This window comes from Colobus angolensis, unplaced genomic scaffold, assembly GCF_000951035.1.
Source record: "Colobus angolensis palliatus isolate OR3802 unplaced genomic scaffold, Cang.pa_1.0 Scaffold10, whole genome shotgun sequence".
Lineage (NCBI taxonomy): Eukaryota > Metazoa > Chordata > Mammalia > Primates > Cercopithecidae > Colobus > Colobus angolensis.
Window position 1 is genome coordinate 17,712,401 of NW_012110919.1, and position 22,321 is coordinate 17,734,721.

Sequence of the window (22,321 nt, forward strand, 5' to 3'; positions counted from 1 at the left end):
AAAAAGAAAAAAGCAAAACAAAACCTAGAGTCTTTTCCCTTCCTGCTTGACAAAGGAAGTCTTTTCCCTTCCTGCTTGTCTGAGAGGATTGGGGTTCTGCTAAGTCGTAAGGTGAAAACAGTACTCATCAAGGACTACATGGAAGGCACCTTCTCTCACCAAACTAGGGACATAATTTAATACATGTGTTTTGGGAAAAAAAATAGATGAAAAACTGGATAAATGGGAGATCTTTTACTAGGTACATTCCATTGATGGGTTGGGATCTGGTTTCTTGGACATCACTTCGGTCCACAGGTGCTGTAAACCACTGACATTTTTAAGGTTACACTTCACAAACACTTGAGGGAAAAATAGTAGGTCCATAGAGATCACAGATCCTGGATAACACATCTGGTACTTTCCACAAATACCTATAATTAATCTGAGTACTCTTTCCTATTAACACAACTGAGTTGCTTCATCATTTGGCCAAAAAACTGAATTTTCTGCAGAAATATGAAAGTAACCAAGATTCTGACATCTACTGGATAAAATCTTACTTTGTGTCCAGTACTACCCATAGCAGAGCTGTCCAGTAAAATAAAATGCAAGCCACCTATACAACCTCAGACTTTCTAATAGCCACATTAAAAAGGTAAAAAGAAACTGGTAAAATTATTTTAAATACTAGTTTTATTTGTGAGTATATCCAAAATATTATCATGTCAACAGGTAATTAATATAAAACTAATGAGCTACTTTATACTTTTTTTCCTACTATAAGTCCTCAAAATCTGGTGTGCACTTACAGCACATTTCAATTTGGATGCCAATTTTTTATCAGAAATACTAGATCTCATTTCATAACATTTATACTTTTAAAAGATTCATAAATGTGAGTTGTTCCAAGATAAAAGGTTTTGTGTAACTGAACTGAGTTATTTAAATTTCAATTTGAGTTTTAAATTTTAAAGTAATTAAAATTAAGTAAAATAAAAAAATTCAGTTTCTCAGTCACACTAGCCCGGCATTTCAAGTGCTCAGTAGCCACAGTTATCTAGTGTCTAGTGGCTATGGTATTGGTCCCTGTAGGTCTATAGTAACTATTCTTTTTTTTTTTGAGACAGAGTCTTGCTCTTTTGCCCAGGCTGGAGTGCAATGGCAAGATCTTGGCTCACTGCAACCTCCATCTCCTGGGTTCAAGCAATTCTCCTGCCTCAGCCTCCAGAGTATCTGGGATTACAGGTGCCCACCACCATGCGTGGCTAATTTTTTGTGTTTTTTAAGTAGAGACAGGGTTTAACTGTACTGGCCAGGCTGGTCTTGACCTCCTGACCTCAAGTGATCCACCTGCCTAGGCCTCCCAAACTGCTGGGATTATAGGCTTGAGAGCCACTACACCTGGCCTATAGTAACTACTCTTTTTTTTTTTTTTTTTTGAGACAGAGTCTCGCTGTCTCGCCAGGCCGGAGTGCAGTGGCATGATCTCGGCTCACTGCAACCTCCGCCTCCCGGGTTCAAGCAATTCTTTTGCCTCAGCCTCCCAAGTAGCTGGGGCTACAGGTTCGCGCTACCACACCCAGCTAATTTGTATTTTTAGTAGAGACAGGGTTTTACCATGTTGGCCAGGATGGTCTCGGTCTCTTGACCTCATGATCTACCTGCCTCGGCCTCTCAAAGTGCTGGAATTACAGGCGTGAGCCACTGTGCCCAGCTAGTAACTATTCTTAAAGGATGTATATTCCACTCTTAAATGGTGATACAATGTGCTCATTGATATATGTTAGAAGAATGAGGAAAAGCAGGCTACTCATCCATGTGGATATTGTTGATGTATTTCTATATGTTGACTATAGTAATTTATGTGTTAATTACAAGTTCTTACATTTTATTGTATTTTATTTAAGTATGTTTTTATTTTACCAGTTTTACTAGCATCAAATTTTATTGACATATAAATCCCCTGAGGACATAAATAACAATATTTTTATACCCTTTAAGAGAAATTTATTTTTGTACTTGATGCTTAAGATATGTGATTTTTGCTTAACTTGTTAGAGACACCACCCACTTGGAGATTGAACCCTTCACTCTTCTCGGCGTGTGTGCTGGACTGATCCCATACCCTCACCATAACCAGTCACCGAGAAACACTTATCAGTGTGCCATGGGGAAACAAGCCATGGGTAAGATTTCCTTCTTGAAAGTTGGTTCTAAATACTTGGAAATACTTTTGGAAAAAATCTTACACCTTTATTCCTGCTTCACCAGTATTATATGTTTAAACAAATCAGGCACTGGGAACACCGGAGGGTTACTAAGCCCAGGGAGTTGCGTATGGAACTCTGCAAGGCTTGGTGCCCTGCCATGTCTAAAGCTTAAACAAAAATGGAGAAAACCTCTCTAAACTTGTTTCCTTCACCAAACAAAGCAATATATAATTAGTGTCACAGAATTAAGAGGGATAAATATAAAGAGAAAAGCCCTGTAAAACGTAACTTGTTAACCTTGAGAGATGTGAGAAAGGGCAGAAAAACTCAAGCTTAAGGAGGAAGAGGGAGAAAAAAACAGATAAAGATGTACGATGTCTATTCAAATGTACCTAGTAATTGCCTGGTTGACAATCCCCAAACCCATTATACCCTTGCAATTGCTAATGTATCTCCTAAAACTTATCCAATTCATGTCACACTGATTTCTGAGTTTATTTTCCTTACTCTTTCTCTTTTTCTTCTCTTTCATATATTTATTTATTCATTTGTAACATTGATTGAGCGTAACTGTAGACTAGACATGAGGCTGGAGCCTGAAAATAGAGAGATGAGGCAGAGTCCTATGCTCAGGGAGTTCAGAGTCTAGTAGAAGAGACCAACAAATAAAACAGTAACCCAATCTAGTGTAATAAATGCTGTAATTGACAACCAAAATCTAAGAAAATTAGAGGAGGAAGGTCACTTAAAGTGAGAGTGGGTTGTTTCTGAAGGGCAGAGCTGAGCTGAGTCTTGGAAGACTGAGTATATTTGAAGGTATGGAAGTGTGAGCAAGTATAGCATAAGAGGTCTCTGTTCTTTGGTGCGGCTGCCTAGTGTCGCATGGTACAGAGGCGTGAAAGGGAAGTGCCATATGTTGAGGAGTTTGAGTTTTATCTTGAAGGTAATACAGAGAGAATACCGGTGCCCCCTTACCCGTCACAAAAAAAAAGGTTTACTTATAAAGCTTTTTGAAATGTTTTTTAAAATCATTTAAATCCTAATATATTTAATAAATTTTATTTTTGTATATGCCCATGGCACCAGTATGATTGCCATCTCTGATTTAAAGTATGATGCAAAGAACTTCATAAAGAAACTGTAAAAATGTAGAGAGGGAGGCATTGCATTGCCTTTGGGTAACAACCAGAATGCATTTAGCTCCTCCGTTACTGACAACCAGCTGCAACTGACCATAGCTTGGCAATTAAGAAACCCTATTTCTTCATTATGGATAGAGAGTAGATATATTTCTTTTCAAGTTTTTATATTGCCCTCTGGTTAGCTACAAAGAAATAAAAAGCATTTTATCCTGCTACTATTTACCTGAATGATGTAATGCCTGGACAGTTGAGAATCATTCCCAGTGGGAAAATCTAAACAGCAGCTCATCAATTTAGCCTTTCCCATTCATCCTCAGCAGCGGTGTAGGCTGATTTCCCGCTTGTGCTTCTGACTTGCTAACAAGTTGAAATATACAGTACTGAACCCTGTGTGTCATGAAAGGGCTATCACTTCTATTGGGTTTACCAAACCATTTTGTTTCATGATGTGAATCCCAGCTGAAACAATACACCTTTTGTGTGGAACCTTCAGCAGAATTAACGGAAGACTAATCACTTCATCGCTAATGCCACTCTTTAGTGTGTTTGAAGATCGAAACAGAAAGAGCTGCAGCTATCTCCATGTAGTGAAGCTTTTTTAAAAAATAAAGAATAGACTTGAAAGAAAGAAATAATATTTTTATTTTTATAACTTCGCTCCCCACAAAAAAAGAAAAAGAAAAGAAAAACCCTTTATATGTGGCCGTGAGTATCTGAAACGTTTGGTTAGTTACCACACACAGTTAAGCAGGATCAGTGTGTACAGAAAGCCAATTCAGTGTCTGTAGAGTTCTTTTGTAGTTTTCTGTGTGAAGGTTTTTTTTCTCGTTTTGTTTTGAGTGTCATTTGCAATTCATTGTCTGTGTTTTCTGAGGTTGGTGTATTCAGCTGCTCTGACCCTGGGTCCTGCACATTTAGCTCCTTGGATACAATCCTCTGACGTTACTGCTGACGCTAGGAAGACAAAAGCCACTGAATATCTTAAGTAATAAAAAAAAGCCTTTGTTACTGTTTGTTATTATAAAACACCTGACTGGAAAGAAAAGCAGCGAGATAAAAGTACATTTAGAGTTGGCATATAACATGGCAGCATTTCTCTGTGGACACTGAAATAGCTGCAGAAGTATTGAGCAAAGTCTGCTTGAAAAACGACAAAAGGAAAAAGGTCGGCAGAGGGAGAAAACCCACAGCAGATACCCAGGTCTATAATGCAGACTTCGCACTTTAAGTAGGACTTCTCTGGATCGTTTTAATTCCTTGCAGTCTTGACAGCTGATAACTAAAACTCACACTGTATCCCGTTTTTACTATGAGCCATTGCTGAAGATTATTTAAATTCAGAGATTCTATGTGGATTTTCTAAAATAATATTTTAGTTGCTATTCCTCTGTCTGCTGGTCCAGTCCATGTATAACATGGAAGATAGTCGCTTAGAATTAATTCACTAAATATTCTAGCCAATCTGGAAAATTTGCTCTCTACCATTCCCTACTATCCCTCCCACTACTCCGCAAGAGAGTGAAGAAATGAGAGAAAGTCATTTTCTATCACTATGAAGGAGACCCACAAACCACAGAGATGGAAAGCCTTACCTTGTATGTGAGAGGGAGCTAATCCACGATAAAACACCAGCAGAGGGTGTTCTTCAATCTTAGGTGCTTTAAGTTATTAATAAAGTTCGAGTTCCCACACAGCATCTTACTGTGCCACTGAGAAGCACTTCTCCATGGATATGGCTGTGTGTGTGTTGTGACATGGCTCAGAACAAGAAAGTCAGGTGGACATCTGGAAATGGCTGGATCTCCAGGTCACTCACTCAGCAGTACCAGGAAGGGCTGTGTGTTGGAGCCACCTTTTGTGTCATCTCATTGGCACCCGATGCCAAGTTCACATGAGCCACACTTTCATATCCTGCCCATTTATTAGTTGGTAATCCTCTAGTGGAACACTTTCTCCTGTGTAAAAGGATCATTCAGTTACTATCAGCTCAATTAATGAATATGCAGCACAGACCTTCCCAGACCTCAACAGTGGCTCCTTCTCACTACCCCTTCCCGCTTCAACTGCAAACTACTGGGACTTTTTTCTAAGCTCAGGAGTAAATGCAGCTTCTGTTTTTGTATTTGTTTTCAATAGATTCTATTCCTAAGTCGATAGTTTCTTCCTTTCTGTTCCCCACTTTACAGTGGCTGAGATGTACTAGAAATAGGCTGGAGGATTTTGAGACACTAAAAACACAATATACAAAGATCCTCATAAAATTTTGTTTCATCCTACACCTTCTCCCCCTTTCTGTTTGATTTGATTTTTAGCATATTTATTTTTTGTCCATTTGAGTGTACAAAATGCAAAAAATGTTTTGGCCAAATTACCCTGGAAATTATTTTTCAAATTCTGCTATTGGTTAAAGTTTTTTTTAATTATTGTAGCTATTTTAGGTATAAGCTTATGTGGTATTTTCTAAGACTAGAATGTTAGCAATGAATATATACGGAGGTACAGTTGAGTACTCTAAGTTTAGTATGTAGCTTTGAGTGGGAGGTAGAATGAATGATATTATAGGGTAATAAGATATGTATTTTTATTATTACTAATATTCTTAATATTGGTTATAAATAATGTTGCCACTTACTGAGTATCCAAATTCTTTACATACATTATTTCTTTTTTTTTTTTGAGATGGAGTCTTGCTGTCACCCAGGCTGGAGTACAGTGGCACGATCACAACTCACTGCAACCTCCACTTCCTGGGTTCAAGGAATTCTCCTGCCTTAGCCTCCTGAGTAGCTGAGACTGCAGATGCACGCCACCATGCCCAGCTAATGTGTGTGTGTGTGTGTCTGTTTTTAGTAGAGACAGGGTTTCACCATGTTGGCTAGGCTGGTCTCGCACTCCTGACCTCATGTGATCTGCCTGCCTTGACCTCCCAAAGTGCTGGGATTACAGGTGTGAGCCACCATGCCCAGCCCTTTTTTTTTTAATCACAATAATAATCCTTTGAAATATAATACATACTTTTTTTTGTTCTGACAAGGAAGCTGAATCCCAGTTTTGTTGAGTAACATATAAAAGATTTTCTATGTCTTCTATGTAATGTTACCTATAAAGCTTACTGAAATTCTTCTCAACCAAAACTAACTTCTTTTCTCATTTTTTTCCTGTCCATTGTGGATCACGATCAGGCTGCCTTTTCTGGTAGAATGTAAATTATAAGCCCCTTGAAGTCAGGAGCTCTGTTATTTATTACAGGTTGAATATCCCTTACCCGAAATGCTTAGGACCAGGAGTGTTTCAGATTTTGGATTTTTTTGGATTTTGAAATATTTGCATATACATAATAAGATATCTTGGGGATGGGACCCAAGTCTAAACATGAAATCTGTTTAAGTTTCATATACACTTTATACACGTAGCCTAAAGGTAATTTATACGATATTTTTAATAATTTTGTACATGAAGCAAAGTTTGACTAAGTTTTGACTGCAACCCATCACATGAGGTCAGGTGTGGAGTTTTCCACTTGTGGCGGCATGTTGGTGCTCAAAATGTTTCTGATTTAGGAGCATTTTGGACTTTGGATTTTTGACTAAGGATGCTCAACCAGTGTTGCAGTTGACTCTTGAACAACACAGGGGTTAGGAGCATCAACTCCTCTCACAGTGGAACATCCATGTATTATTTTTGACTCCCCTAAAGCTAATTACTAATAGCCTACTGTTGACTGAAAGTCTTACCAATAACATAGTCAATTAACACTGACTTTGTATGTGATATGTGTTATACACTATATTCTTACAATTCAAATAAGCTAGATAAAAGAAAATGTTATTAAGAAAATTATAAAGAAGAGCAAATATATTTATTATTCTTTAAGTGGAAATGGATTATCGTAAAGGTCTTTTTCCTCGTCGTCTTCACACTGAGTAGGCTGAGGTGTAGAGGAAGGGAGAGATTGGTCTTGCTGTCTCAGGGGCAGTAGAGAGAAAAGAAAATCCATATATGAGTGGTCTCCCTTTTTAAGGAAACTGAAAATAGTAATAGGGGAATCAAAGTTTGAGCATGTGCTGCACACAGACAAGCCCTATCATTTGCTTGCCTATTGCTTCTTGGCAAAATGGTTAGTCAGCCATTCATTATTTTTATAAAAATTTGGGAATCTGATAGCATTTTGAAGTTTTATGACATAGAATAGTTTATAAATCCTATTTTAACATTTTAACTTACACACCCATAATCGGTGCTGCTAAAAATGCACGTACATGTATACTCTCACAAGTTCTTTGAAAAGCCTTTAGAGAAAACTTTTTGATGTCATAAGCACTAAACATTTGCTAAACTATTTTGTTGTTCATCCATTCAGTGGTCAGTTGTAATGCCTGAGAATTATGTTCTGGGCCTGGTAGCACAATTTATAGCAGGATCCAGTCTCTTTCACCATTGTTTAGAGGTGCAGCCATTTATGTTTCCCTGCTGCATAATAATGCGTGTCTCAGGTTTCAGAAGACATGTTTGGCAGCCTGGTGGGACATTGCCTGAACCCTTGTCTCCAGCTGAGTAAAGTATACAATTGGAACTGAAATCTCAACATAAATTTTAAGTGATTTCATATAAAGGGACAAACTTATTGTCAGTGAACTCTACCATAATCCCAGCAGTAGTAATCTTATTTCTAAAACAGTAAGTGATCTATTGCCAGGTATCCTGCCCAGTTTATTAGTTGGCACTAAAATAGCATAAATTAATTGGCAGTTTATAGTGCAAACTCGATAAAAAGTTCATGAGGTTCAGTTTGACTTGTTTTTCAGCTGAATCCTGTTAAGTTTTTAGAGATTTAAGCACATATTGGCATAAAAAGTATAATGGGATTCTTCAGTTTAATTCACTTGACATTTATTGAGCATCTATAATCTATGTAATAAGCGTGACACTGTCACTGTACTAGATATTCCCTACATATTTACTATTTATTTCAATAGTAATTGTCAAGGAGTACCATATCATTTTTGCTGCTTCATTTATTTTCTTTTTCTTTTCTTCTTCTTCTTCTTCTTCTTCTTCTTTTTTTTTTTTTTTTTTTGAGACAGGGTCTTGCTCTGTTGGCCAGGCTTGAGTATAGTGATATGATCTTAGCTCACTGCAACCTTTACTTCCTGAGCTCAAGTGCTTCTCATGCCTCAGCCACCCAAGTAGCTGGGACTACAGGCACACACCACCTTGCCCAGTTAGTTTTTGCATTTTTAGTAGAGACATGGTTTTGTCATGTTGCCCAGTCTGGTCTTGAACTCCTGAGCTCAAGCAATCCACCCACATTGACCTCCCAAAGTGCTGGGATGACAGGCATGAGCCACCACGCCCAGCCTGAATAGCTTATTTTCATCCCCAAAATGAAATCATCATTGATTTAATGACATGAGTATGGAGAAAAAGTTAAAGGAAATGAATATTGAGTTTCGGTGTCTGCACACCCTAGGGTGTAACTCTGTGAAATGGCACTTAGGTACTTTGAAGTGTGTGTGTGGTGTGGGTGTTGTGTATATGTCACTATGGAAGCATGTGCAAGAGAGAGAGGCTTAAAAGCTACCTTCTTTTTTCTAACACTAACATCTGTTCTTAGCTATTCACGGAGGAAGAAAAAGAGATACCTAGGAGAAGTTAAAGAGGCTCTGTAGCCCACACTCAAGCTCAACGGTAGAGCAAGCCTGAGTTTTCCAAATTTAACATCTCTGTGTAGCATCAGTTCTGTGCCCACAAGCCCAGGAGACTAAAAGACTTTTCTTCAGACAGGTCCATGAACCCCAGTGTGTTTATGAGGGGAAATGAGAGAAAGGGTTAACCTTCTGATTTCATGTTCAGTTGACAGTGACCCAATAACACCCTTCTGAGGAATAATCAGGTGGAAAGACTGATTGCTAAGGAGGGAAGAGCCCACCCCTGATTGGGCTGTACCCTAGATTTCTTAAGGAAGGGACCAAGCCTTTTCCCATTTTATCTCCAGTGTTTGGCACAGAGTAGGTGTTTATTAACTGCTTAATAAGTGAATCATCAAATAAATGAATAATCCCCTCTTCCTTGCTCTCACTTGAATTCCTCTTTGTTCATTCTTTTTCTTCCCTTCTCTTCTGTATTCTTTTTCATTTAGAACTTTTGTAATTGTTTATTTCTTTTTATGGAATATACCTGTTTATCCATTTTATAAGCTCCTTGGATGTGAACACTGGGTGTTATCTTACATTACCTCTCCCCAGCAGGCCTGGAACACGGTAGAACCAAATAAAGAATTGTTGATTGTGAAGTTAACCAGTGGAAACTAAATCCCTTAAATGGGATAATATAAATCCAAAAAGTCTAAATTATTTAGATTAAAATATACTCTGAGTATATTTTTCCTTCTTTGTAGGACTTTAAAACTTTAAATATTAGTGAGAAAAGTTGCTTTTACAAGTTGTTAAGCCACCATGAGAGTATTGCTTTTGAAATGTTGAACCTGAAGAGTTTCTTCATTTTGATTAGTGATGTTAATGTATTTATCTCTATATTCTTTACTACCTTATTATTTCACGTAATAGAATGTTGTATTTTGTTTTCTTCAATATCAATGCAGGTACTATAGGATACAACCAGCGAAACAGAATTGATACTCTCATGTATCTACTAGCATATCCACAAAAACCCATGGTTAAGACAAAAACCATTGAATTGATAGAATTTGAGAAACTACCAGCTGGACAGAATGCAACAGTTGCTGTGATGAGCTATAGTGGCTATGATATTGAAGATGCTCTTGTTTTAAACAAGGCCTCTTTAGACAGAGGTAAGTGAATTTTCAAAACTAATGCCAAAGGTGCTTTTTGCAGAATTAGATACAGGGATGATTAATGTAGAGATCACTTGGTTAATGTCATTTCAAGTTATTTGAATTTTATGATATAGAAACAGGAGGTGGTTGGGTTTTGATGTTGGCTTTCTTGTCATTTTTAATGAATAGTATATTGAGATAATTTGTTAAACGTACTACTACAGAATATTTTTCTTCTTTGTTATTTTATTGGTTACGTGAGACAGTCCTTCAAAGAGAAAAAAATGTAAGAATGTGTTTGTTTTCCAGCAGGAATTACAATATATGAAATATGTGTTTTCACTGTATCTAGTGATATATATTGTTAACAAACCTGTTTGAGAGGGCAGTAGCAATATCTGGATGTAAAAGGCTGTTTCTTATTTGCGTAACTCATAATTTGGTACCTTCTTTGGCCAAGTGACGAAAGTTAAAAATATATGGCCACAAACTCTGGCATGGAGTTTTTCTGCTTTTCTTTCTGTTTTTGACAATTACTTTCGCAAGTCACCACTTCGTGATTTGTTAGACATCACCTGATCTGAAGTCTGACTTCTCTATTCATAATCTCGATTTCTCTTTCTCCTTTCTGGCATACCCACTATGCCTTCCCCTTCCCTCTTTGTAGTTGCTAGGCAGCCATAATAGTACTCCTAGACATGTGTCTTTGGCATTAATGTTGGCCACACTTAATTTATGCCTCTTTTTTTCCTCCAAATGACAACAGCCATGCTTTAAAACTAGATGTTTTCCTTTCTGATTAACTGGTAACATTTATGTGGAAATCTGAAGACTTTGTGATGTCTGTCAGAAACTCTGCAACCCAATTTAATGATCTGAGTTTACTGTCCGCTAGCTCTTAAGCTATCACCTGTAAATAAAATGTCTATTTACACTTTGAAGAAAACAGTTCTTGATTTCATGCAGTTAAGATTCACATTACACTCCAGCATGTTGCAGTTAATGGCTACTGTATGAAATTTCAAGATCATGTAATGTTTCCAAACCAGCTGGCATTCTGAGCCCAGTTTATTATGGCCATACACAATTTCCTAGGAGCCATGATGACTACGGCCTTGCTTAAAGACACAAATGTCTTCATCTGACGTCCAGTTGTGGAAATTCGTTACTTCATCTCACAGTCACCTTCATATTTAAAAAATTACATTACAGCCCTGAGATTTTATTTATAAATCCACTTTTACCTGATTGATTTCTAAAGTCACATTCTTAGATTTCTGCTTTTGGTGGAAAATTGTTAAGTAAAGGATTTTACAGCCATGCATTTATTTCATCAGTAATAACTGGCATTGAATCCGGAGACATTTTCTTATTTAAGTGAACTCTGGCATGGCTTGATATATCCTGAGGAGATTAGTAAGATAATCTAGTTTAAAATAACTGCTTGGCCAAAGGGGAAAAAGAAAGAAATACAGCCACAGAATCTTAGGAAATTATAGTGTTGAAGGAATGACAGCTGTTTTGGGTAACTCTACAACTCATGGATTTTTTCTTTTAGGGATTCAGTGGTTGAGTTTTTTTGCCCCACCCAAAGGTTTTTCTTCTGTCCTTTTTGCTTATTTTTCTTCCTTTTATTTTTCTGATCCATTGGTAGACAGCTTATTTTTCTTGATGTTCAGATTGTTAGTTGACTTCACAGCTTTTCCCTCATCCACTAGATAAATGCAATCTAAAAATGTAATTAAACTCCAATCTTTAGGGCAGAGGAGAACTATTTTTCCCATTGAAATAATTTGATTGTTCTTTTTTCATTCTGTCTCTTCTCTGGAGAAAAATTAATGTTTTTACTTGCTGGCTTAGAACTTGCTCTAGGCCGGGCGCGGTGGCTCAAGCCTGTAATCCCAGCACTTTGGGAGGCCGAGACGGGCGGATCACGAGGTCAGGAGATCGAGACCATCCTGGCTAACACGGTGAAACCCCGTCTCTACTAAAAACTACAAAAAACTAGCCGGGCGAGGTGGCGGGTGCCTGTAGTCCCAGCTACTCGGAGGCTGAGGCAGGAGAATGGCATAAACCCGGGAGGCGGAGCTTGCAGTGAGCTGAGATCCGGCCACTGCACTCCAGCCCAGGCGACAGAGTGAGACTCCGTCTCAAAAAAAAAAAAAAAAAAAAAAAAGAACTTGCTCTAAATGCCAAATTTTAAAAAGGAAAACTTTCCAGGGAAGGTTAGCAGAAGTTGTGCACCAGAAGGATATGTATCCTGTGCTGTTTAACACAATCCTCAACTCTGCTGCCAACTTGCTAGATGACCTTGGCCACTTAATTTCTCTGGACCTCACTCCTAGTGCCTGTGAAAGAGATAGGTTAAGCAGGTATTCTAAGGCCCTTTCCAATTCTAATATTCTATGGCTGTGTCCTCTGAAAGAATCACAGTGCCAGTCTTAGATTTCTCTCACCCTTCTCCAGTTTGACAAGGTGTATTCCGTGCAGAAAATGGTTGTAGAGATTCCAGTGTTTACACAGACAGTAGGTAGGGGACAAGTCCTGTGCCACTTCTTCAGATTATCAGATTATTATTTGGTTTGTACTGGTCCCAGATTATGATCAAATACAGAGAAGTTTTGGGATTTGGGGGAGAGTGAGGTGGAGGGGATTGTTGAGTAGCACAAATCCATGTTTTCTTATAGCTTTGGATTACTGGTGGTTCTAATGCCCATTTTGGTTTCATTTTAGGCTTTGGGCGCTGCCTTGTATATAAAAATGCTAAATGTACATTGAAACGATACACCAATCAGACTTTTGATAAAGTGATGGGGCCCATGTTGGATGCTGCTACAAGGAAACCTATCTGGCGACATGAAATCTTAGATGCAGATGGTATTTGTTCTCCAGGTAAAAGCCTTTTAAAAGAAAAATTTTTAATATATACCTTTGAAATCATCTGTTATTCAACAGTATTTCTGAATATTTGACAAAAAGGGCAGAAAAACGTAACAACCTATAAAACCACTATCCAAACTCAACCAATGAGGTCATTTTTGATGAATTTCCTTCCAGTTTGTTTTTCTATACACTATGTTTTTACCTATCAGTAATCTATGCTAACTATAATTTTTTAGTTATAATTTTGAATAATAGAAAAGCCACTTTAAGGAAATATTTAGAGTAGTTCGTGTCCCTGCATCTGCACTGGTATTTCTTCATTTACGCATTTAGCTTACAGACTACTTTAGAATTTTATCCCCCTGCAAAGGTATGACTCCATTATAATTACAAACTTGTAATGCATTTTGTTGATGAAACAAATAGTCCTTGCCCTTATGGGTCTCACAGACTGGTGCAGGAGGCTGACATTGATCAGAGGATCATGCACAAACGCAGGTTAAGGAATCATATAGGTAGCTGTGAGGCCATTTTATAGCAAGCGGATTTGACCTAGTTAGGAAGATCAGCATGGCCTTCCCCAAGGAAGTGAGCTGGAATCTGAAGGATAGGGAAGAGTTAATTAAACAAGAGGGTCAGGGAGCGTGTTCTAAGTAGTAAGAAAAGCTTGTGCAAGGGTCCCGGAGCTTGGTAGTTAAAAGATCTGAAAGAAGACCAGTGCGGCTAACAAGAAGAGAGTGCAGGGAAGCATGGTGCGCATGAGTTGGTGGGTGACGCGCGGGGTAGGGGCCACAGAGTAAGCAAGTCTTTGCAACTGTGTTAGTATTGTCTTTATTTTATTAATTTTATTTTTGAGACAGGGTCTCAGTCTGTCACCAAGGCTGGAGTGCAGTGGCACAATCTCAGCTCACTGCAACCTCTGCCTCCTGGATTCAAGTGATTCTCCCACTTCAACCTCCTGGATAGCTGGGACCCATAGGCGCGTGCCACTGTGCCTGGCTAGTTTTTTGTATTTTTTGTAGAGATGAGGTCTTACCATCTTGCCCAGGCTGGTCTCGAACTCCTGGGCTCAAGTTCTCCACCCACCTCAGCTTCCCAAAGTGCTGGGATTATAGGCGTGAGCCACCATGCTGAGCCCATGATACTATTTTCATTATGATCCTAAAAGCAGTGATATATTCAGATATGTGTTTTGAAATGATCATTCTGACTACAGTGTAGAAAAAGGATTAGAAGGGCACTGAAAAAGAAGGTAGACCTGGTACCAGGAGCTGTGGTGAAGGTGGAGAGAACCCAGTTATTAGGAGGAAAATCCACATGACTTTGTCATGGTTGGCCTGTGGGTGGTGAATGCTTTATCAAGCTGTGATTCCAAAGAGACACAGAATACATGACTTCTCCTCCCTCTGTCTGCCTTTGTTTCTTGGAGGATTTTTCTCATCCTAACACTGGTCAGTATATGGCTTGGAAAATATGCGCTATGATAGTACTACAGGTAGTTGGTCTTTGAGCTTACCAGGAAGAGATACAAAGCAAAAATGGGAATAGCAGCAAAACCAAAGAAATATTTTGATTTCCTCATTGCCCAAGTTGAACTGGTGGTGGCTTATTACTGGTTGAAATAACTGTAAATAAAAATAAGTGATGAAAACTTAACATCCTAAGAGATACATAAAATTGCTATTTACTGAGATGATATTTCTTATGTTAACATAGTACTCTGAATTATTTTCTTTATTTTATATACACTATGATGTGTGTGTGTGTGTGTGTGTGTGTGTGTCTCATTCTGTTGCCCAGGCTGGAGTGCAGTGGCATGGTCATAGCTCACTGCAGCCTCAACCTGGGCTCAAGCAGTCCTCCTACCTCAGCCTCCTAAGTAGTTGGGACTATAGGCATGTTCATCTGTGCCTAGTTCATAATCTTTATTCCACACAGATGATAACAATATGCCTAACACTTTTCTTTTCTTCTCAGGTGAGAAAGTAGAAAATAAACAAGTACTTGTGAATAAGTCCATGCCCACGGTGACTCAGATTCCGTTGGAAGGAAGTAATGTACCACAGCAACCACAGTACAAAGATGTACCCATAACGTATGTATTGGTTGTGCCTTGATAATACGTAGAAAGGTTAGAAAAAGAGAAGGAATGGGAGAAATTAGAAGGTAGGTCTTGGTGTGTTGGAGAACTAGAAATAGCAATTGGGGTAACATTACTTGTCATGAAAAAAGTATGGCATAGAATATAAAATAGTCTGTGGAATCATATAGACCCTAAACTGGGTTTGAGGTGTGGAGCACATAGGCAGGGGTTCCTGGTGGAATTAACAACAGGATGAAGGGTACATGGCGGAATAGTGCCTGGGTTTTGGAGGATCAGTGCAGCTTGCTGGGTCTAAGTTGTGAAAGAGTTGGGAATTGATACTGCAGAGAGGGACATGATAAGAGTCATATTTTTAAACAGTGAAACACACTGGCCATAGCATGGCATCACAGTATACTAGAACATAGGCCAGCTCTCGTACAGGTGGTCTTGTGTATCTTACATGAGTAAAGCATTTAAATTCTGTTAGCTTCAGTTTTTTCATTTGTATAATACAATGAAAGGGTTAGACTTGTTCATCTCTAAATGTCTTCTAAGCTCTAAAATTTAATAAAGTATGAACCTAGTGAGAAGGGCCAATGATAGTCACCACATTGTAATATAAGAACCAAACTAGAAGAGATATTTAACCTAGCCAAGGTGAACTAGGCTAACTGAGTTTAGGAGGTGGCAGTGAGGGTGACATAGGAGAACTGGATTCTTGAGCTGTGATGGCAGTTTTACAAATGTATTCAGTACACAGTAGCTGAGGCCTGCTGTGTGCCAGCCACCCTGCCTCTTGTGCCAGCGATATAGAGCTGAAATAAGCTACAGGCCTTATTTCAGGCCTGCAAGGAGTCGTATTTAGTTGGCAAAGACCTCCACACAAAAAAACTGCGGTAATGACCGTGATCATAATAGCTTATTGGGAATTCATACTGTACCAGTTACTGTTCTGGACATTTTACGTGTGTTAGCTCAGTTAATCCTGCCACCACCCTAGGAGCTGTGTTCTCTTAGTGGCTCATTAGAAAGATAGGATGGAAGCAAGGAGAAGTTTAGTAACTTACCAAGGTCACACAGCAATAAGGGGCGGCACCAGGATTTGAAGCAATCTGGCTTCAGAGTGCTTCTCTTGACCATTGTGCTAAACATAGCAAGAGAGACATCTCAGGTGCCATGGATTTGTCTCTGGAGGAGGAGCACCAAGGAGAAAATGGGCAGCTATGCTTAGGGGATGGGTCCAGACTCTTACACTGACTTCTACAGGATGGACAGCTATTTTACAGTTACAGAGGTGGCTATGCTGGTTGGCTCGCTTCCTGTCTTGAAGGAGGATATCTCTTTTTCTGTGCAAAGTTCATCTCTCCTTTTGGTTTCTTAATTTTATTCACTCTTTTCAGAGACCTTTTTCTGTCATCTTCTCTTTTATCCTCCCATATTTTCAACCTGTTTCCTATTGATTCCTTCTTTACAGGTTAGAAAATGTGCTCAGATACTTTTTACCTTTAAAGGAAAATAAAAGTTTTTTTCTGGTCTTTGTGTCCCTTTCTAGCTGCCACTGTATTCCTCTTCCTTTGACTGTGAAGCTCCTCAGAGCAGTTGTCTGTCATCTCCATTTCTACTTTGTTACCTTCTGCTCACTCCCTAACCCTCGGAACTGGCCTCTTACCTACCTCCTCATTCTCCTGAAACAGCTCCAGAAAAGATCACCAAAGACATCCTATATGTTCATTTCATTCAAGAAATACTTTTGTTTTTGAGACAGAGTCTTGCACTGTCACCCGGGCTAGAGTGCAATGGCACTATCTCGGCTCACTGCAACCTCCACCTCCCGGTTCAAGTGATTCTCCTGCCTCAGCCTCCTGAGTAGCTGGGACTACAGATGCATACCACCACACCCGGCTGATTTTTTGTATTTTTACAAAAATAAAAAATACAATATGTTGTCCAGACTGGTCTCCAACTCTGCCTCATGATCCTCCCACCTCGGCCTCCCAAAGTGCTGGAAGTCATAAGTCATGGCACTCAGCCCTTAAGAAATATTTTTTGAGCATTAACAGTATGCCAGGAACTATTCCGGGTGCATGGGATAGTGCAGGGAGGAAAACCAGCAGTACCTGTCTTTGTGGGAATCACACCCCAGTGCGGGAAGACAGGAAGTAAAGAAATAAGCAAAACCCATGTGTAGTCGAATTTGCCAAATCAGACAGACTCTTCAATCAGAATCTTCTTGCAGACTGGGACTTTGTCTCTTTTTTCACCTTGTACCCCCTAGTGTCTGGCATAGTACCTGGCACATAGTGGGTATAGTGGGTATTCATTCAGTAAATAGTTATCATGTGAATGAATGAATTTCATGTGACCCTTCTATAGCATTTGACGCCACTGACCTCTGCCTTCCCTTGCTGTTGTGACACTGCTCTCACCTGGCCCTCCCTATCGGTCTCATCACTCACTCTTAGCCCCCCATCCTTCCTGGCCTTGTGGTGACTTCACCCTGGCCGGGATGATTCTTGAGCCTCATCCGGACAAGCTCCCCAATTCTCAGCACTCCAGTCACCCTCTTTTTGCTGATGACTCCCATATAGACATCTGCCCAGTGTCAGCTTCCTATCAGCACTTGGGCAGCTTTACAGTGGCCCCAAACAGGCTCCTCCTCCTGGATCCCTGTCTTGGTAAATGGCATCAGCTGCCAGCAGCCAGCCAGTCACCAGCACAATCTGACTGCTTTCCTTTACCTGCCACACACACCAATCCTGTAGTTCCTGTCATCTTAGCAGCTCTCTTCTCTCCTTCCTGCCGCAGTGTCCGCGCTGTGGACCTCTGCTCTGCCTGGAGTTCTTGTTAACTGTCCATCTGCCTCCAGGCTGGTCCCTCTCAGGCTCTCTCTGCATCACTGCTAGGGTGATTTTTTTCTTTTTGAGATAGAGTCTCGCTCTGTCGTCCAGGCTGGAGTGCAGTGGCGCAATCTTGTCTCACTGCAACCTCCACTTCCTGGATTCAAGCAATTCTCTTGCCTCAGCCTCCTGAGTAGCTGGGATTACAGGGGCATGCCACTACGCCCAGCTAATTTTTATATTTTTAGTAGAGATAGGGTTTCACATGTTAGGCTGGTCTCGATCTCCTGACCTCATAATCCGTCCGCTTTTGCCTCCCAAAGTGCTTAGGATTACAGGCGTGAGCCACCGTGCCTGGCCGGGTGATTTTCTAAACTACTCCTCTGGCCATGTTACTCTCTTGGATAATAGAGTGAAACTTGAGTAAGTTAAGTGAAAGTATGAATGACAGGGGCGCCTGTGGGAAAGGCGTCCTCAGCACACCTCTCTGGCCTCCCCCTCACATACTAAGCTGTATGTTTCTAGGAAATCACCTCTTATTATCCAAAATGTGCCATCCTAATTCAATTAGGCCTTGTGCAATTGCTCAGGCTGCCACTCTGCCAGTGACCCACTCTGGTCAGGTCTCAAGTTGAGGGTTACCTCTTCTGTGGCAGGGCTTGACAGCCTGCCACACCCTGCCACCACTGTCATCCCCCACTCCCAGCAGAATTGACTATCTCCCTTGAGCCTCTCCTGTTCTTCATATCAGATGTCATTACTGTACTTACCTGTCTCCTCCCTGATTGGATTGTGAGCTCCTTTGGTGCAGTAACTATGTCTACTTAATTGTTAGGTGTCCAAAGGCTACCAGGATCTGATACATGGTAGACTTCTAATAATGTTTCTTATGTGAAAAAAAATTAATAATTGAAAAGCTGAATAAGTAAAAGTACTATTACCATTAAGAACTAGGAGTTGAGTCTGAAATCCCAGTTCCACTTTGTGTCAGTCATGTGCCCTTGGACAAGTTACTTAACTCCTCTAAGCATCAGTTTTCCTCATCTGTAATAAGGGAATAACAGTATGGACTGTTGTGAGGATTAAATTGCACTGTGCCTTCCTCATAATAAATGTGTGGTATTGTAAAAGGGAAATTGTGAAATTTGAATTTAATGTTTAAAAAAAGTGGAAGTCATTTTTCAGAGCCCAAGATGAAAACGTCAAAGTACTCTATGGTAGGCATGAAATGAAATATAACATGGATGAGAAGGTCACAAAGGGCAGTTTGAAAACTCTGTTTTAGTGACTTTCTCTTAACACCAGCTATAAAGGAGCCACAGATTCATACATTGAAAAAGTGATGATATCTTCAAATGCTGAAGATGCTTTTCTGATCAAAATGCTGCTGAGACAGACAAGGCGTCCAGAAATTGGAGACAAATTCAGTAGTCGTCATGGGCAAAAAGGTAAATTGTATCATTTTTCAACTTGATTATAAAACAATATATGAATGATTTGTTAACTACTTACATAAAATTATCCCATTTATAAAATTTACTTTGGAAAAGTATTACATTGTTATAAAAATTATTCTTGTTTTATTTCTTAGATTAACCTGTTTATATTTTAATGGCATTTAAAAATATACGGTAGACTTGCTCCTCTGTGCTGTTTCATTCTCCTGCAGTTGCTATGCCAAGAATTATCATTATAACTACATTCTAGGTGATGCACCTGTTGAGATACATGTAGCTGTTCAAAAAATAAATAGTAGCGCCTTTTTTTTTAGGTACATCTTTAAACTACTGTATGTTCTGTTGGGTCATAGTATTATAAGATGTCAGCACTAGAAGACACCTCAGAGTTATCCGTCCCCTTGTTTACAGATGAGGAAGTTTAGACCCCGCATTTTCAGTGGCCAGTCAAGGATATGCAGCTACCTGGTTGTTGAACTGGTGTTAGAACCTGGGTCTCCTGACCCCAAGGCGGTGCTTTGTGTGTCTCCCACATCTAATCCCATTGGCAAGCCTCACTCATTCCTTTGATGGTTACTGCACAGTTTTCATCTATTTGTAGTTTTGTTTATTTTCAAGAAACACAGCACTGTATCACTGTTAATTAACTCATTTATTAGTAAGCTCTTGTTTAGTCAATATACACAGTGTTTAAAGTGGAAAGTTTGTCCTGGGGTTTGAATTTTAGCTCTGCCTGCTGCTTAGCTTTAAGAACAACAGCAGCTAACACTTTTGTAGCACTAACTGTGCCTGGCTGCGTTCTCGGCACTTGACAGGTGGTAACTCATTTGATTCTCATACAATTCTGGGAGGGAGGTAGCATCATTATCCATATTTTATAGATGAGGAAATAGAGGCATAGAGAGATTAATAGCTTGCTCAAGGTCACACAGTTGATGGGAGAACTGGCATTTGAACCTCGGCAGCTTGGCTCCAGAGACCTAGCTCTTAATTACTAGGCCACACTGACTGTTAAGCAGTTAGCAATGTGCCTGGCACATAGTAAGTGTTCAAGAAGACCATCATTCTTTTGATATATACTTAAAATACGTCACTTCTACTTTTCTACCTTGACTCTCACATTTGCTTATAAATTACTAGTGCGATATCTTCTTATTTTTAATTGGTTTGAAGATAACTGCACATTGTGTTTCTGCTGATTTTAAGTTTCTTTGCCAAGCAAGTATATCCATGTTCCAGTTCTCTTGGTCAAGTATACCCAGCCTTAGTTATCATTCTGCCAATGAAACTATGTCAGACTAAGATACTCGTTCATCAAAATCATTTTTAGTTCTGTTGACAGTAGCTAGATTATTTTAGCCTGTCAATATTGTTAAGAAATAATTGGTTCCATCTGTTCATGTGAATTTGACACCTGTAATTCATATAGTTCCCTGAGATACTAACTCTTAATGCCCTTTGAGTGTTTTTTAAAGTATCTTGAGTTTCCAACGTTTTATATGGCTTGACAGTAAAAAGTCAAATTCTGTATATTGAAACTATTTCCCCTTTTCTCTTGGTCTTAACAGTTGCTGAGTCAATTATGGAGTAACCTTAACCTCATTTGTTAGGTCATTGTGGGGTAACCTTAACCTCATTTGTAGTCTCTATCTTACTTGGCCCCCTACTTGGACAAAAGCAAAGTTGGTACTCTTCTTGTAAAATATTGACACTGGAAGCTTCACAAGAATGCACACCATAAGAGAATATCCCTTCTGAATCACTTTACAAGACTAAGGTACCCCAAATCCTTAAGTCTTTATCCCATCAGGGTATTATGCAAAGAGTTGCAGACTAGCAGATATTTCAGTGGCTATGCAATGCGTTCTAACTCCACTAAACTTTTTTTTTTTTCAAGTTCTGGATTACATGTGCAGAACGTGCAGTTTTGTTACATAGGTATACACGTGCCATGGCGGTTTGCTGCACCCATCAGCCTATCACCTACATTAGGTATTTCTCCTAATGTTATCCCTCCCCTAGCCTCCCACCCCCAGCAGGCCCCAGTGTGTGATGTTCCCCTCCCTGTGTCCAAGTGTTCTCGTTGTTCAACTCCCACCTATGAGTGAGAACATGTGGTGTTTGGTTTTCTGATCTTGTGACAGTTTGCTGAGAATGATGGTTTCCAGCTTCATCCATGCCCCTGCAAAGGACACGAACTCGTCCATTTTTATGGCTGCATAGTATTCCATGGTGTATATGTGCCACATTTTCTTAACCTAGTCTATCATTGATGGACATTTGGGTTGGTTCCAAGTTGCTATTGTGAATAGTGCTGCAATAAACATACATGTGCATGTGTCTTTATGGTAGAATGATGTATAATCCTTTGGGTATATGCCCAGTAATGGGATGGCTGGGTCAAATGGTATTTCTAGTTCTAGATGCTTGAGGAATCACCACACTGTCTTCCACAATGGCTGAACTAATTTACACTCCCACCAACAGTGTAAAAGTGTTCCTATTTTTCCACAACCACTCCAGCATCTGTTGTTTCCTTACTTTTTAATGATTGCCATTCTAACTGGCATGAGATGGTATCTCATTGTGGTTTTGATTTGCATTTCACTAATGACCAGTGATGATGAGCATTTTTTCATGTGTCTGTCGGCTGCATAAATGTCTTCTTTTGAAAAGTGTCTGTTCATATCCTTTGCCCATTTTTTGATGGGGGTTGTTTGCTTTTTTCTTGTAAGTTTGTTTAAGTCCTTTATAGATTCTGGTTATTAGCCCTTTGTCAGATGGATAGATTGCAAACATTTTCTCCCATTCTGTAGTTTACCTGTTCATTCTGATGATAGTTTCTTTTGCTGTGCAGAAGCTCTTTAGTTTAATTAGGTCCCATTTGTCAATTTTGGCTTTTGTTGCCATTGCTTTTGGTGTTTTAGA

At 39.5% G+C, this 22,321-nt stretch overlaps 1 protein-coding gene across 2 annotated transcripts in view; it reads left to right on the forward strand.

The window, feature by feature from the left end:
- The window catches only part of POLR3B (polymerase (RNA) III (DNA directed) polypeptide B), a 137,749-nt gene that overhangs the window by 77,558 nt on the left and 37,870 nt on the right, over positions 1–22,321 (forward strand). For both annotated transcript variants that reach the window (XM_011935532.1, XM_011935541.1), the window contains exons 19-23: positions 2,041–2,168; positions 9,936–10,145; positions 12,864–13,022; positions 14,991–15,108; positions 19,242–19,384. In XM_011935532.1, the coding sequence (XP_011790922.1) occupies positions 2,041–2,168; positions 9,936–10,145; positions 12,864–13,022; positions 14,991–15,108; positions 19,242–19,384 (758 nt within the window). The remainder of the gene's footprint in view (positions 1–2,040; positions 2,169–9,935; positions 10,146–12,863; positions 13,023–14,990; positions 15,109–19,241; positions 19,385–22,321) is intronic.